Source organism: Rana temporaria, chromosome 5 (genome assembly GCF_905171775.1).
Source record: "Rana temporaria chromosome 5, aRanTem1.1, whole genome shotgun sequence".
NCBI classification, from domain to species: domain Eukaryota; kingdom Metazoa; phylum Chordata; class Amphibia; order Anura; family Ranidae; genus Rana; species Rana temporaria.
Window position 1 is genome coordinate 371,134,237 of NC_053493.1, and position 14,091 is coordinate 371,148,327.

Consider the following 14,091-nt stretch of genomic DNA (forward strand, 5'->3'; position numbering starts at 1 on the left):
AGCCTTGGCATTCAGTTTGTCTTTCAATGAAAATGGTGAAACAGATTAAAATTTCCAAAATGATTATCCTTTCTTTCAGCTCTTGTGGTAAAAACATTTTGTCACACATTAGGGTCCCCAGTACAAGGTGCAAGGGCTATAATGTACTTGGTTCCCTAACTTCTGCTGATTTTAGGCACTGAAACCATGCTTACCCTAAGGGCCAACAACAATAACGATTGACAATAGAACATTAACTCAATAAAAGAACAACTTTTTTTATTGATACCTGTACCGAAAAGAAAAATATATACAGTATCTCACAAAATTAAGTACATCTCTCACATTTTTGTAAATATATTATTATATCTTTTCATGTGACAAAACTGAAGAAATTACACTTTGCTACAATGTAAAGTAGTGAGTGTACAGCTTTCATGACAGTGTAAATTTGCTGTCCCCTCAAAATAACTCAACATTAATGTCTAAACCACTAGCAACAAAAGTGAGTACACCCCTAAGTAAAAATGTCCAAATTGGGCTCAAAGTGTCATTATTTTGTGTGGCCACCATTATTTTCCAGCACTGACTTAACCCTCTTGGGCATGGAGTTCACCAGAGCTTCACAGGTTGCGACTGGAAACCTCTTCCACTCCTCCATGATGACATCACAAAGCTGGTGGATGTTATAGACCTTGTTCTCCTCCACCTTCCATTTGAGGATGCCCCACAAATGCTAGAGTCTAGGTCTGGAGACATACTTGACCCGTCCATCACCTTTACCCTCGGCTTCTTTAGCAAGGCAGTGGTCGTCTTCGAGGTGTGTGTGGGATTGTTATCATGTTGGAATACTGCCCTGCGGCCCAGTCTCTGAGGGGAGGGAATCATGCCCTGCTTCAGTATGTCACAGTACATGTTGGCATTTATGGTTCCCTCAATGAACTGTAGCTCCTTAGTCTCGACAGCAATCATGAAGCCCCAGACCATGACACTCCTACCACCATGCTTGACTGTAGGCCAGACACACGTGTCTTTGTACTCCTCACCTGGTTGCCACCACACACACTTGACACCATCTGAACCAAATAAGTTTATCTTGGTCTCATCAGACCACAGGACATGGTTCCAGTAATCCATGTCCTTAGTCTGCTTGTCTTCAGAAAACTGTTTGCAGGCTTTCTTGTGCATCATCTTTAGAAGAGGCTTCCTTTTGGGACGACAGCTTGTAGACCAATTTGATGCAGTGTGCAGCGTATTGTCTGAGCACTGACAGGCTGACCCCCCCACCCCTTCAACCTCTGCCATGCTGGCAGCACTCATACGTCTATTTCCCAACGACAACCTCTGGATATGCTGAGCACGTGCACTCAACTTCTTTGAGTTCATGACACCAGGGAGGAAGAATGGCTAATTGGACCCAATTTGGACATTTTCACTGGGGTGAACTTACTTTTGTTGCCAGCGGTTTAGACATTAATGGCTGCGTGTTGAGTTATTTTGAGGTAACAGCAAATTTACACTTTTATATAAGCTGTACAGTCACTACTTTACATTGTAGCAAAGTGACATTTCTTCAGCGTTGTCATATGAAAAGATGTAATAAAATATTTGCAAAAATGTGAGGGTTGTACTCACTTTTGTGAGATACTGTATGCCGAAGCATAGGGGTGATCTGCCCACTGACCACTCCAGGGCCAATGCTTGGGCATAGACGTTCTTTTTTTAACTGCGGAGGAGAAATCTCCTCCTGTAGTGATGCAAGCGCTGACATATGTATTCTGAGGGCAACACTCCGCTGCTGTCAGAATAAACATATCAGTGCTGCAGCTGAATTTTTCTTTTTTACTTTTTTTGTAACTTATAAACTAAACTTTTAAGGCTTTGATTTCAGGGCCTCTCAAAATGCGATAGCAAGTTTCCTGACCATCTATCATCTTTTGAGACCCTGTGTGAAGACTGTGCCGTGCTGTACCCTATACTAATTCTCCACTAGTGTGTGGTAGCGATGGAAGCAGTCCTTGAGGCAGAGACCAGGTTAACCAGGACAGTAGGGACAGAAAAAGTGGATGTCTCTTCTTATTCCATGTCTGCTACAGACATAACATCTTTTTTGGGGTGACTTTTAGGTCAGTGTCAGGGTACCAGAAATGGCATTAGGAAAATGCCTCTTATGCAGCCAGCTCCCTGCATCTGGATTGGGAGTTTAGGCCATAGCACCTTCTGGATACAAAAGGGCCATGATGATCTCTTCCTGAAATTTTAGGAAGGATCCACTTCGTCCAGATGTTTTGTAAAGCACAAAAGCATTGTACAGAGCCACAGCATCTGACTAAGGAAACTAAGTACAGCTTCATCATCTGGTCATTTATGTCCACACCTCCCATGTTAAGGTTGTAGTCATGGACACAGAGGGGCTTCTCAACAACATCAGACGCCGTTAAAATTTGGACTATCGTGTCTGCGTAAATGGAAGACAGGATGAAAACATCCCGTTTGTCCTTCCACTTCACTGTGGGCAATTCATTATTCCTCATGCAGGCTTTTTCCCACCTTTGTAAGTTGGGTATTTACAAGCCGTTGGGAAAATCCATGGCGATTAGGTCGCACAGTGTCACATGAGCCAATTCCAAAGTCAAAAAGGTGTCTAAAAAGTGGCAAAGTCCCAAACTATCTTACCACTGCTCCCCATATAGTCTGGGCATCTGGGAGTTTCACATGACTATCTTTTCCTTCGTAAATCCAAAAATCACATGGAAACTGAATGCAAGAAAAATTAATGAGGGACTCATCTATGCAGATGTTTTGTTGATGCGTATACACATTTGCTCATTTCTGGCAAAGGTGATTTACAAGGGGATTCATTTTGTGGAGCCGATCATATTCAGGGTCACCCCATGTACAACAGAGTGTATTGTCATTGAAATGTATAAAGCACATGATATTCTCATATCTAACCCTGGTCATGACAGCAGAGGTAACGGGCATATGATGAATCTGGTCTGTGGACCAATATGACGGCAACTCATTCTGTTTAGTAATGCCCATGTTGAGGGTTAAGCCCAAAAACATCTTAAACTCGGAAACCATGATAGTTTTCCATTAGAATTTTCTGGCAAGGTACTATTTGTGTTGGCGGCGATAAACTACTGATCCACAACGATCAATACAGATCTTCTGTGAAAATCAGCTCACAAAAATCAAGGGGAGTAGTTACATTTTCAGATTCCACCTGAATTTCAGATTGGGCAGTGAATGGGGGAAGTACGGTGCAGCAGAATCTGTGGGCTGCCAATCAGGACTTGCAAGCACATTCGGAAGGACACTATGAACTGTACGGCCTGTGTTCAAAATCTTGGTGGCTGTGGGATGTTACTTGTGCTAGCCACCGCACCAGCTTGGACTGCACTTATGGGACTCACCATGTCACAAAGTAATAGTGCAGTGCTGGTATTAAAAGGCCAGAATGTACTAGGCTGCTGATGCTCACTGAAAAGGTAGTGGGGCACTAGTACTTGCACTGTGCTGCATATAAGAATCATTGTGCGATTGTAGCACCTTAGCAACATGGGCACGGGGTCAGGTACGCCTGACCTTAGCAGGGACCTTTTCTCCATTGTCTAAGCTATCTGTCACGGTGCTGCTGCTCTATACAGGTTCATTTTCTGAGCCTGATTCTGTCAGTGAGGACCTTCGCTCTCATCCAACATACTCAGAATGCTGTAGACCTCTTCATTAGTGTACCTTTCATTGGACATTTTGGCCACTAAATTTATAGGTACCTAGTGTGACTCATGGGAAAAAGAGCCCCTGGCTGTCAAGGACTGCTTGAACCGTTACAAATAAAGTTTACAAGCTAGTGCTAGTAGAGACAAGACCCGATCTTGCTAACACTGAGGTTTCGTGTGTTGTGTATCAGAAGTGACAATGACCTACTGGCACTGCACTTGTTGGGGGGAGGGAGGGGGGCAGAGGCGCTAAATGCAGGTGCCGGCAGGGGTCAGGGCTGATTCTGCTAATGCTACGTTTTTGGGGACACAATACTATTGAGGTCGCTAGTATAGTTCTGATCTGATCAAAGCTACTGATCCGTTCAGACACTATACTAGTAATGGAGGTTTATAGTGTGTCTGTAATAGTGTTGCTGGCAATCAACGGGTTAAATGTGATAATGAATATGTGGTGGACAATCTGACACTATCTGGGATTGTCGCTAACTGACGCCAATGCTATCTGAAGTCGCCTGTGACACAGTGATCAGTAAAAAAATCTGTACACAGTACTGGTGGCAGGGCAGTGAAAGGGTTAACGGGGGCGATGAGGGGGTTAAAATGTGTTTTTGTGTGGTATGCTGATTGTATCTAAAGTAGTTTTTATCTCTTCTCTCTCTGGAACCAAAAGGGGGTCCACGAGAGAAGAGATTGTCATTCCCTGTGCCTGTGTATTGTAAACCTGGTGACTGATTGGTTCTGTACCAAATCACAGCACCGCAGGGCGCATGTGCCTTCAGCTTGGGAACACACAGGGAGCGCGGATCGCGCATACTGTATATATGTGATCCTGCGCAGAACAGGGCAGTCGGCAACTGGTCAATACCGCTTTAAGCTCAGTTTCTCTAGTCATTTTGTGTAATGCTGGACATATTCAGACAATATCCAAATCTTGAATTGCAAACCTATAAGCTTTGTATGTATACTGTTAGATTGTTTTTTTGTTAGCAATCTTTTAAGAGAAGCAACTAATATACTAATAAATAAGCTTACAAACTGTATTGCTGGAAAAAAATAAATTTTTAGACTTCTGTTAAACAGTAAGTGCACCTAAACCAATCTTTCAGTTGTAGAATGAGCTCTCGACTATTTGTGTCTCTAGAGCAATCCAGGGTGAGATATATGCACCTAAAATCCCAGCTGTACCCAGCACATACCCTAGTTATAATATAGGTATCTCGCTTCATATTGGAGGTGATATTTCCCCAATGGTGTCCCGGGTCCCCTGAGAGACCTAGGAAGCCAGTGGGTGCTTAAATCCACCAGTTTCAAACTGTAACTGATTTAGCCGTTTTCTGTGCATACACATTTAGAGTATTAGAGTCATATAAATAAATCTTCATTTAAAATAATTGCAAATTCTCTGCTCAAGAATAATAATAGGCTATCACAAAATAAATAATTAAAAATTACAAAAAAAATTCACAGCAGCCACATTACAACCGTAAATCAGTACGTGAAACTTAAATAACAAGAGCAGCTTTCCACTATTGCTCCAATTTTCAAGCAGCACTGTGATAGATCAACTATTTAACCCAAATTTAGTGAACAGTGTGCAACAAAAATTCCAAAGAAGTCCATAACACGTGATCCAAAAATCCACCAGAAAATCTTGTGGTCACCACTGTGGTCATCACTGAATGTGAGGCACCTCTCCCTCAGGGAAGAAAACTCACCAGATTCTCATGCCTCTCATTTACAAGATTTGGCATATTAGGTCTCTGGGAGTGCCAGTACATCACTCCCCTCAGGCCCACTCCTTCATAGAGCGCTGTTCAGCAGGGGCCGGGATCTGCTGCACACCTCTGAGGATCCCCTTGTATAGGCCAAGAACCTGCTGCCCAAGGAAATTTGGAATTTAAGTCTCTGTAGCTCCTAATACACCTGTTGCCTAAAGGGTGAGGGCAGCTCATCTCAAACAATTGAATGCTGCTTCTGTTTTTTAAGTTACATCATTTAAAAAAAAAATCTAATGTATTCAATGAAAACTATTATTTAGTATCACAATTGTAAAAGATCAGATAGAAGTGGTAACCACTGACAGTAAATCAAATGTCAGTTATCAGTTTAGTAGACCAATTTAATTGTTTGACTAGTTGCTTTGGGGTCACTGTGCGTCATTGTTTTTACTGTGCTTTCAGTATGTGTGTATGTCCGTAAATAAATATGGATAGCAGTTACATTGAACTGGACTTGTTTTGTAATGTTCAAGATGTTTTGCAACTTATCCAAATGGTTTCCTCAGTTCTAAGGAGTGCTGAGACGATACCTCTGCATTTATGCCCACATGGGTAACTCGATGATTCCATGACTGCGTTACCCATTGTGTAAACTCTGGGGTATGGTCCCAGCTTTCATAATTTGAATTAAGAAAGTCAGTTAAATACGTGGTGAAACACCTTCAGCATTACAAAAAAAGTACATTTTAATGTGACTAGCCAGCTACAAAATAGGTTGGGTCAATTTGAACCTTTCTAAGCATCTGTAAATATGAAAAATATATATATATATACTGCCACTAATACCAGAGCTACCGTAGTTACCTGTCATGCCGACTTTTTTTTTTCACATTGTTTTCTTATTAATTGACAAACAGTACTGTGGAAAAGTTTGAGAGCCGGTTCACACTGGGGCGACTCGTCAGGCGGCTCAGCCGCCTGACGAGTCGCGTCCCATTCAATGCAATGGAACCGTTCTAATAGGAGTGACGCAAGTCCCTCGACTTAGAAAAAGGTTCTTGCACGACTTTGGGGGCGGCTCGGGGCGACCTGCATTGACTTCTATACAGAAGTCGTTTTGCAGGTCGCCTCTGAAGTCGTCTTCAGGACGACTTGCAGAGTCGCCCCCGAAGTCGTGCCGCGGAGGGGTGAACCGGCTCTTAGGCAGGTTTGAAAATAATGCTGTAAATTAAGAAAAACAGAAAAAGAAGTGTTAATAGTTTATTTGTATCAATTAACAAAATGAGGTTAACAATAAACAGAAGAGAAACACAAATGAAATCAATATTTGGTGTGACCACCCTCTGCCTTCAAAATGGCATCAATTCTTCTGCACACAGTTTTTAGCAGAAAGGTTTTTCCAAACATCTTTGAGAACTAACTACAGATCTTCTGATGATATAGGCTGCCTCAAATCCTTTTTTCTCTTTGTGTAATCCCAGACAGACTCAATTATGTTGAGGCTAGGGCTGTGTGGGGGCCAAACCATCACTTCCAGGACTCCTAATTCTGCTTTACGCTGAAGATAGTTGACTGTCGATTGAAAGTGATTGTAAAGTTTTGTTTAAAAAAATAAAAAGAACAAGCATGTTATACTTACCTCCTCTGTGCAAGGGTTTTGCACAGAGCGGCCCCAATCCTCCTCTTATGAGGTCCCCGGCAGTGGTCCTGTCTCCTCCTCATCAAGTAACCCAACAGAGAGCCACATTCCATGGGGGGGCACTCGTGTGGGCAGGCTCCTGAGTCCTGCTGCTGCATCTATTGACACAGACAGCAAAACTCGACCCTGGCTCATGTGTCACTGCATTTGACCCGAGACAGTGGCTGGAGTAAGTGTTAGGGGGGGCTCTGGGGGGCAGATGCACCACAGAAGGTTTTCCACCTTAATGTTTGAATGCATTAAGGTGAAAAACCTTGAGACTTTACAACTCCTTTAATGAGATTGGCTGTATGTTCGGGGTCATGGTCTTGCTGCAGAATACATTTGGGGCAAATCACATGTCTCCCTGATGGTATGGCATTATGGATAAGTATCTGCCTGTATTTCTCAGCATTGAGGACACCATTGATCAGGTAACGTTGAGGACACTAGATGCAGCGATAAGTCAAGGAAACTTAATGCAGCAGAAAAAAGACACTGTGATGCTTATTTCCCTTTAACATCGGAAAATGTCCAACAGTGCCATCAGCATATAACTGTCAGAAACCAGTGGGACCCAGATACACATATCTACTGTCCAGAGGTCTGGTCCAACGAGGTCTTCATGGAAGAATAGCCATCAAAAGTCATACCTCCGACGTGGAGACAAGGCTAAGCGACTCAACAATGCACAAAAATAGAGGAACTTGGTTGCAGAAAAATGGCAGCAGGTGCTATGGAGTGATGAGCCACAATTCAAAATATTTTGCTGTAGCGGGAGGAAGTTTGTTCGTAAAGGGCTAGAGAGCGGTACAATAATGAGGTATTATAGAGGTTCCTTGGAAGTTTGAGGCTGCATTTCTGCAAATAGACTTGTTCAGGATTAATGGTCTCCTTAATGCTGAAAAATACATGCAGATACTTATCCATCATTAGCCCCAAACGTATTCTGCAGCAGTACAACAACCCCAAATATACAGCCAATGTCGTTAAGAACTATCTTCAGTGTAAAGAAGAACAAGGAGTCCCGGAAGTGATGGTTTGGCCCCCACAAGATCCCTGATCTCAACATCATCGAGTCTGTCTGGGGTTACATGAAGAGACAGAAGGATTTGAAGCAGCTCTGTGGTTAGTTCCCCAGGATGTTTGAAACAACCTACCTGCAGAGTTCTTTGAAAAACTGTGTGCAAGTGTACCTAGAGGAATTGATGCTGCTTTGAAGGCAAAGGGTGGTCACAACAAATATTGATTTAATTTGGATTTCTCTTTTAATTTCCTCCTTTTTATTTTATTTTTTTCTCATTTTGTTAATTGATAAAGACAAACTATTAGCTTTTTTTTTAATTTACAGAATTTTTTCACACCTACCCAAAGTTTTTGCACAGTACTGTATATGCAGTTATATTTTCATTGGCTGCATTCTGGTTAGGGACTATGAAACAAAGAACCAGACAGTGAGCATCTTCTGGAGCTCAGCATTATCAGTCCATGTATCTCTTTCATATGGGATGATTCTTAAGGGACACTGTCAAAAAATGTAATAAACGCTCCCTGTTGTAGTAGCCCCTGAACACTGATCTCTTCAGAGGGTGGTGGGTCCAAACTCCACTGTCTTCGACAAAGTCTTCAGCATTCAAGGTTTCTGGAAGTGTCAGTTGCCTGCATCCCTTGTATTGCACTATGATTCCATCTGCTAGCCCTTTATCACTACAGGAAATAGTAGTGGCATAAGGGGTCAATGGGAGGAACCATTGAGAGCAGTTGGGGATTGAGCCCAGTACACCTAGAGGTGTTTTGGACATGAGGATTGTGGGGAGGTCTGTGGACATTAAAGACAGGAGAGGTATTTAGGGGCCACTATTGAAAGCTTTTATTATTAATTATTTTTAGGCCAAATTTTCTTTAAGATTTAACAAGAAAAATAACCTTTTGTAAAATTGTCACTGAATGCATTCACATTTATGTATATTTAAAAATATCCTCATTTACAGATCTGGTCTAAATGTCATGTAGTAAACTTTGTTGAGCAGCCTAGTGCTTCACGCTAGCTGCCATTTTTAACAAAAAAAAGCGCACTTGTTTTCTTTCAGGAGGTACTATGTGTGAAAGTATGACCCCTGTACCCACTATGACTTCTTCCTTGTAAATATCTTATGAAAAACTTTTCAAGGGTTTTCCCATGTAATTTATATTCAGTATTCTTTTAAGCCCTTTCTACATCGCAACCTCCACCCTCAGAATTGAATTATTTCAAGCATTTATATAGCACCATCAATGTATGCATCACTTTACATACTCTACAATCCACATTGGTCTCTGTTTTCAAGGAGCTTACAATCTAAGGTCCTTATCATTTCTCAAAAAAGTAAGTACGCCCCTCACATTTTTGTAACTATTTTATTATACCTTTTCATGTGACAACACTGAAGAAATGACACTTTGCTACTCTGTAAAGTAGTGAGTGTACAGCTTGTATAACAGTGTAAATTTGCTGTCCCCTCAAAATAACTCAGCATACAGCCATGAATGTCTAAACCGCTGGCAACAAAAGTGAGTACACCCCTAAGTGAAAATGTCCATATTGGGCCCAAAGTGTCAATATTTTGTGTGGCCACCATTATTTTCCACAACTGCTTTAACACTCGTGGGCATGGAGTTCACCAGAACTTCACAGGTTGCCACTGGAGTCCTTTTCCACCCTCCATGACGACATCACGGAGTTGGTGAATGTTAGAGATCTTACGCTCCTCCACATTTCGTTTAAGGATTCCCCACAGATGCTCAATAGGGTTTAGGTCTGGAGACATGCTTGGCCAGTCCATCACCTTTACCCTCAGCTTCTAAAGCAAGGCAGTGGTTGTCTTAGAGGTGTGTTTGCGGTCGTTATCATGTTGGAATACTGCCCTGTGGCCAAGTCTCCGAAGGGAGGGGATCATGCTCTGCTTCAGTATGTCACAGTACATGTTGGCATTCATGGTTCCCTCAATGAACTATAGCTCCCCAGTGACGGCAGCATTCATGCAGCCCCAGACCATGACACTTCCACCACCATGCTTGAATGTAGGCAAGACACACTTGTCTTTGTACTCCTCACCTGGTTGCCTCCACACACGCTTGACACCATCTGAACCAAATAAGTTTATCTTTGTCTCACCAGACCACAGGACATTGTTCCATTAATCCATGTCCTTAGTCTGCTTGTCTTCTGTTCTGAGTGGAACCCGTCTTGTTAAACCACTGTATGGTCTTGGCCACCATGCTGCAGCTCAGTTTCAGGGTCTTGGCAATCTTCTTATAGCCTTTGCCACCTTTATGTAGAGCAACAGTTCTTTTTTTCAGATCCTCAGAGTTCTTTGCCATGAGGTGCCATGTTATACTTCCAGTGACCAGTATGAGAAGGTGACAGCGATAACACCAAATTTAACACACCTGCTCTCCATTCACACCTGAGACCTTGTAACACTAAGGAGTCACATGACACCAGGGAGGAAAAATAGCTAATTGGGTTTCCAATTTGGACATTTTCACTTAGGGGTGTACTCACTTTTGTTGCCAGCAGTTTAGACATTAATGGCTGTGTGTTGAGTTATTTTGAGGGGACAGCAAATGTACACTGTTATGCAAGTTGTACACTCACTACTTTACATTGTAGCAAAGTGTCATTTCTTCAGTGTTGTCACCTGAAAAGATAGAATAAAATATTTACAAAAATGTGAGGGGTGTACTCACTTTTGTGAGATACTGTATGTGAGATTAGGACCTTAGATTGTAAGCTCCTCGAAAGCAGAGACCGATGTGGATTTTAGAGTATGCAAAGTGATGCATACATTGATGGTGCTATATAAATGCTTGAAATAATTAAATTCTGAGGGTGGAGACTGCGATAATAAAATATTTACAAAAATGTGAGGGGTGTACTCACTTTTGTGAGATATTGTACATAAACATATATATTAGGGCCAATTTATATGGGGGTCAATTAACCTACTAGCATGTCTGTGGAGTGTGGTGGGAATCTGCTGTAAGGTGGAGGTGCTAACCGCTAAACAAGGGTATTTCTCATTGCCAAGTTCTGCCCTTTCTGGGGGTTAAAAAAAATCCTGCTAATTTATGGACCTTTGGGAAGTATGGTTGAATGCTGTCATAACTTAAAATTGTTGCGCATTTGTTACATTATCTCAGAACTGGACAGTCTGACAGCTGCCATGGGATTGTAAGTGGTTCTTGAGTGGTTGTGAAATCAGTGGTTGATTAAAATAGATTAAGCTAATAATTTGTTTATGTATCACATGTGCTAGAATCCTATCTTTCTGTTCTTGATTTTGATTTCTGTTCATTCTGTGTCATCTGTCTGCATAGAAGTTGTGCACTTTTTTAAAACCTGAGCTAGTTCCTTTTCCTTCAGTGTCTGTCTTTGTCTTCTCAGTCACTCACTCACTCCCATCTCCTTTGTCTCTGTCTATCATTGCATGGTGTGCTTACAGAAGACTTGGATTTGCCACGGAGACGAAACTCAGGTCTGTGTCTGGAGTCTTCACTTTTTCTTATCATTTACTGTTTCCTTTTTGTGTATGTCTCATTCCGGTCTCTGGAGAAATCTGGAGATATTTCAGAATCGGCTACAGAAGCCTGTCGATCTCAGGAGGTGATGGGCAGAACATAAAGACATGATCTCCCAGCCTGCCTCTACTTTCTTTTCAGACATTGATAAATGACTTTCATATACTGATAACTTATTGTACAGGCGGAACTGAAGTTATTTTCAGGAACCCTGCGCTGTTGTTTAAATTAATGAACTTTACAGGCTTCACCTTATTGCAGTGTAATTTTCTTTTGAAGCATCCTACTGTGGAAATAAAATAATTGTAATATATCATCTGAGATGGTAAACATTATGATGCATCAAACAGTTTGTCTGTCACCAAGTGTTGGTAATTAAATGGGGCTCGCTCCCTCCTTCCTATGCAATCTTCTCTTAAACTTTTAATGTTCGAAAGATAATGTTGCTAACCATAGTAACAGCTGCTATAGGTGGCAAGGGTAGGCCCAGCGCAGTGCACGTGTGTTGGTGCCCACTGCTTTATTGTGTTGAAATACCATTCAAAATGAATGGCACCACACTATGGTACGGACATTGTGGTTAAGCGCCGTAAAATGCACTTTGCTACATCACATAGTTTGGAAGGGGGCCTAAAGTATATATTCTGTGACCCATTTGACCTACTAACACAGTCACACATATTCAGTCCTGCTGTACAGCCCATGCTTTTCTGTTAAATTGTGTAAAATTAAATACCAATGAGACTGTAAATAAAAGAAGAAATGATTTGGAACTGGCCATAGAAACCAGTACAATTGCAGGTGCGTAATTGCTACTGCAAATAAGACACAAAAAGAGCATCTGATTCATTGCTCTGGGATATTTCCTTCAGTTCTATAGGTTCATGAAAGGAGAAGTATCAGCAAATGTTTAAGGCCCTGGTTGAATCCCCAAGAGGACCCTGTGCACATATCACTTTTATTTTTGTTTGTGCTGGCTGTAGCTCCACCCCAGGCTGAAGCCCAATTTATATGCTACTATGGAGGAGTTACAAGCAGCACTCCCCCTCTTCATTCTACAGCATAAAGTCCAAACTCCATGTTATCATACACCTTTGGCCTCCTCTGCAATGGTCTTTGCACTGGAAAGAAAGAGCTACTAAGCCCAGACCCAGCTGCTATTTCAGAGGAGAGAGACTACTGTGGTAACGGTCTGCTTGTGTTGTGAATGGTGTGTATTGCTGTGGGTTTGTGTTTTTGTGAATGTCAGCTCTCTTGGACAGCATGGTCATAGTTACATAGTTAGTCAGGTTGAAAAAAGACACAAGTCCATCCAGTTTAACCACAAAAAAAATTAAAAATAAACAAACAAAAATAAAAAACACAATACAATCCCATACACCCAACTCCATACCCACAGTTGATCCAGAGGAAGGCAAAAAACCCCAGCAGAGCATGATCCAATTTGCTACAGCAGGGGACAAAATTCCTTCCTGATTCCCCGAGAGTCAATCGGATTTACCCTGGATCAACTTTACCCATAAATGTCAGTACTCAGTTATATTCTGTACATTTAGGAAAGTATCCAGGCCTTTCTTAAAGCAATCTACTGAGCTGGCCAGAACCACATCTGGAGGGAGTCTGTTCCACATTTTCACAGCTCTTACTGTGAAGAAACCTTTCCATATTTGGAGATGAAATCTCTTTTCCTCTAGACGTAGAGAGTAACCCCTTGTCCTCAGTGTTGACCGTAAAGTGAATAACTCAACACCAAGTTCACTGTATGGACCTCTTATATATTTGTACATGTTGATCATATCCCCCCTTATTCTCCTCTTCTCAAGAGTGAATAAATGTAGTTCTTCTAATATTTTCTCATAGCTGAGCTCCTCCATTCCTCTTATTAGTTGGTCAGTCACAACAATACAAGTCAACAGTTACTATAGTAGTCTATCTCCTCCAAAATAGCAGGCGGCTGGCAGGTGGGTGGGTTTGGTATCAGCAGCTCCTTCTTTACAGTACAAAGGAGATTGCAGAGGAGGTACAGGGCTGGAACATTAGACAGAGGGTAGCTGATGTTCCATCCTGGCAGCTTAGGAGACGGCGGGGTTGTACGAGCTTTGTGTGCACTCTGTCACGTCCCTTCTCCTCCTGCGTTGCCAATCAAAGCTAATTATAGATTCATCTCTTTCATCCAGCTTGGTTGGACAGCCGAGGGAGAAGGAGGTGCTGAGCTGTTTGACCATACTGCTGAGCAACCACTACACAGATTGGAATGGGATAAAGTGCTATGTACGCTGGGTTCCATGGAGGATTTAACAAGGGTCTTAAACTTCTTTCGTAACTTCTTTAACTCCTTCTAAAAGGTCTTGCGAATTCACGCATCCAATTTGCAATGGTGTGAACCCAGCCTTAATCTAGAACCTACTGGTCTCAAGCCTGTCAGTCA

General features: G+C 42.0%; 1 protein-coding gene across 9 annotated transcripts in view; it reads left to right on the forward strand.

Annotated features, from left to right (window-relative positions):
• The window catches only part of RIMS2 (regulating synaptic membrane exocytosis 2), an 830,084-nt gene that overhangs the window by 665,464 nt on the left and 150,529 nt on the right, over positions 1–14,091 (forward strand). For 2 of the 9 annotated variants that reach the window (XM_040354833.1, XM_040354834.1), the window contains one exon: positions 11,588–11,620. The exons of 6 other annotated variants lie outside the window; for them this stretch is intronic. In XM_040354833.1, the coding sequence (XP_040210767.1) occupies positions 11,588–11,620 (33 nt within the window). Of the gene's footprint in view, positions 1–11,508; positions 11,621–14,091 lie in introns of those variants that run through there. One more of the 9 variants, XM_040354832.1, reaches the window with a different exon arrangement.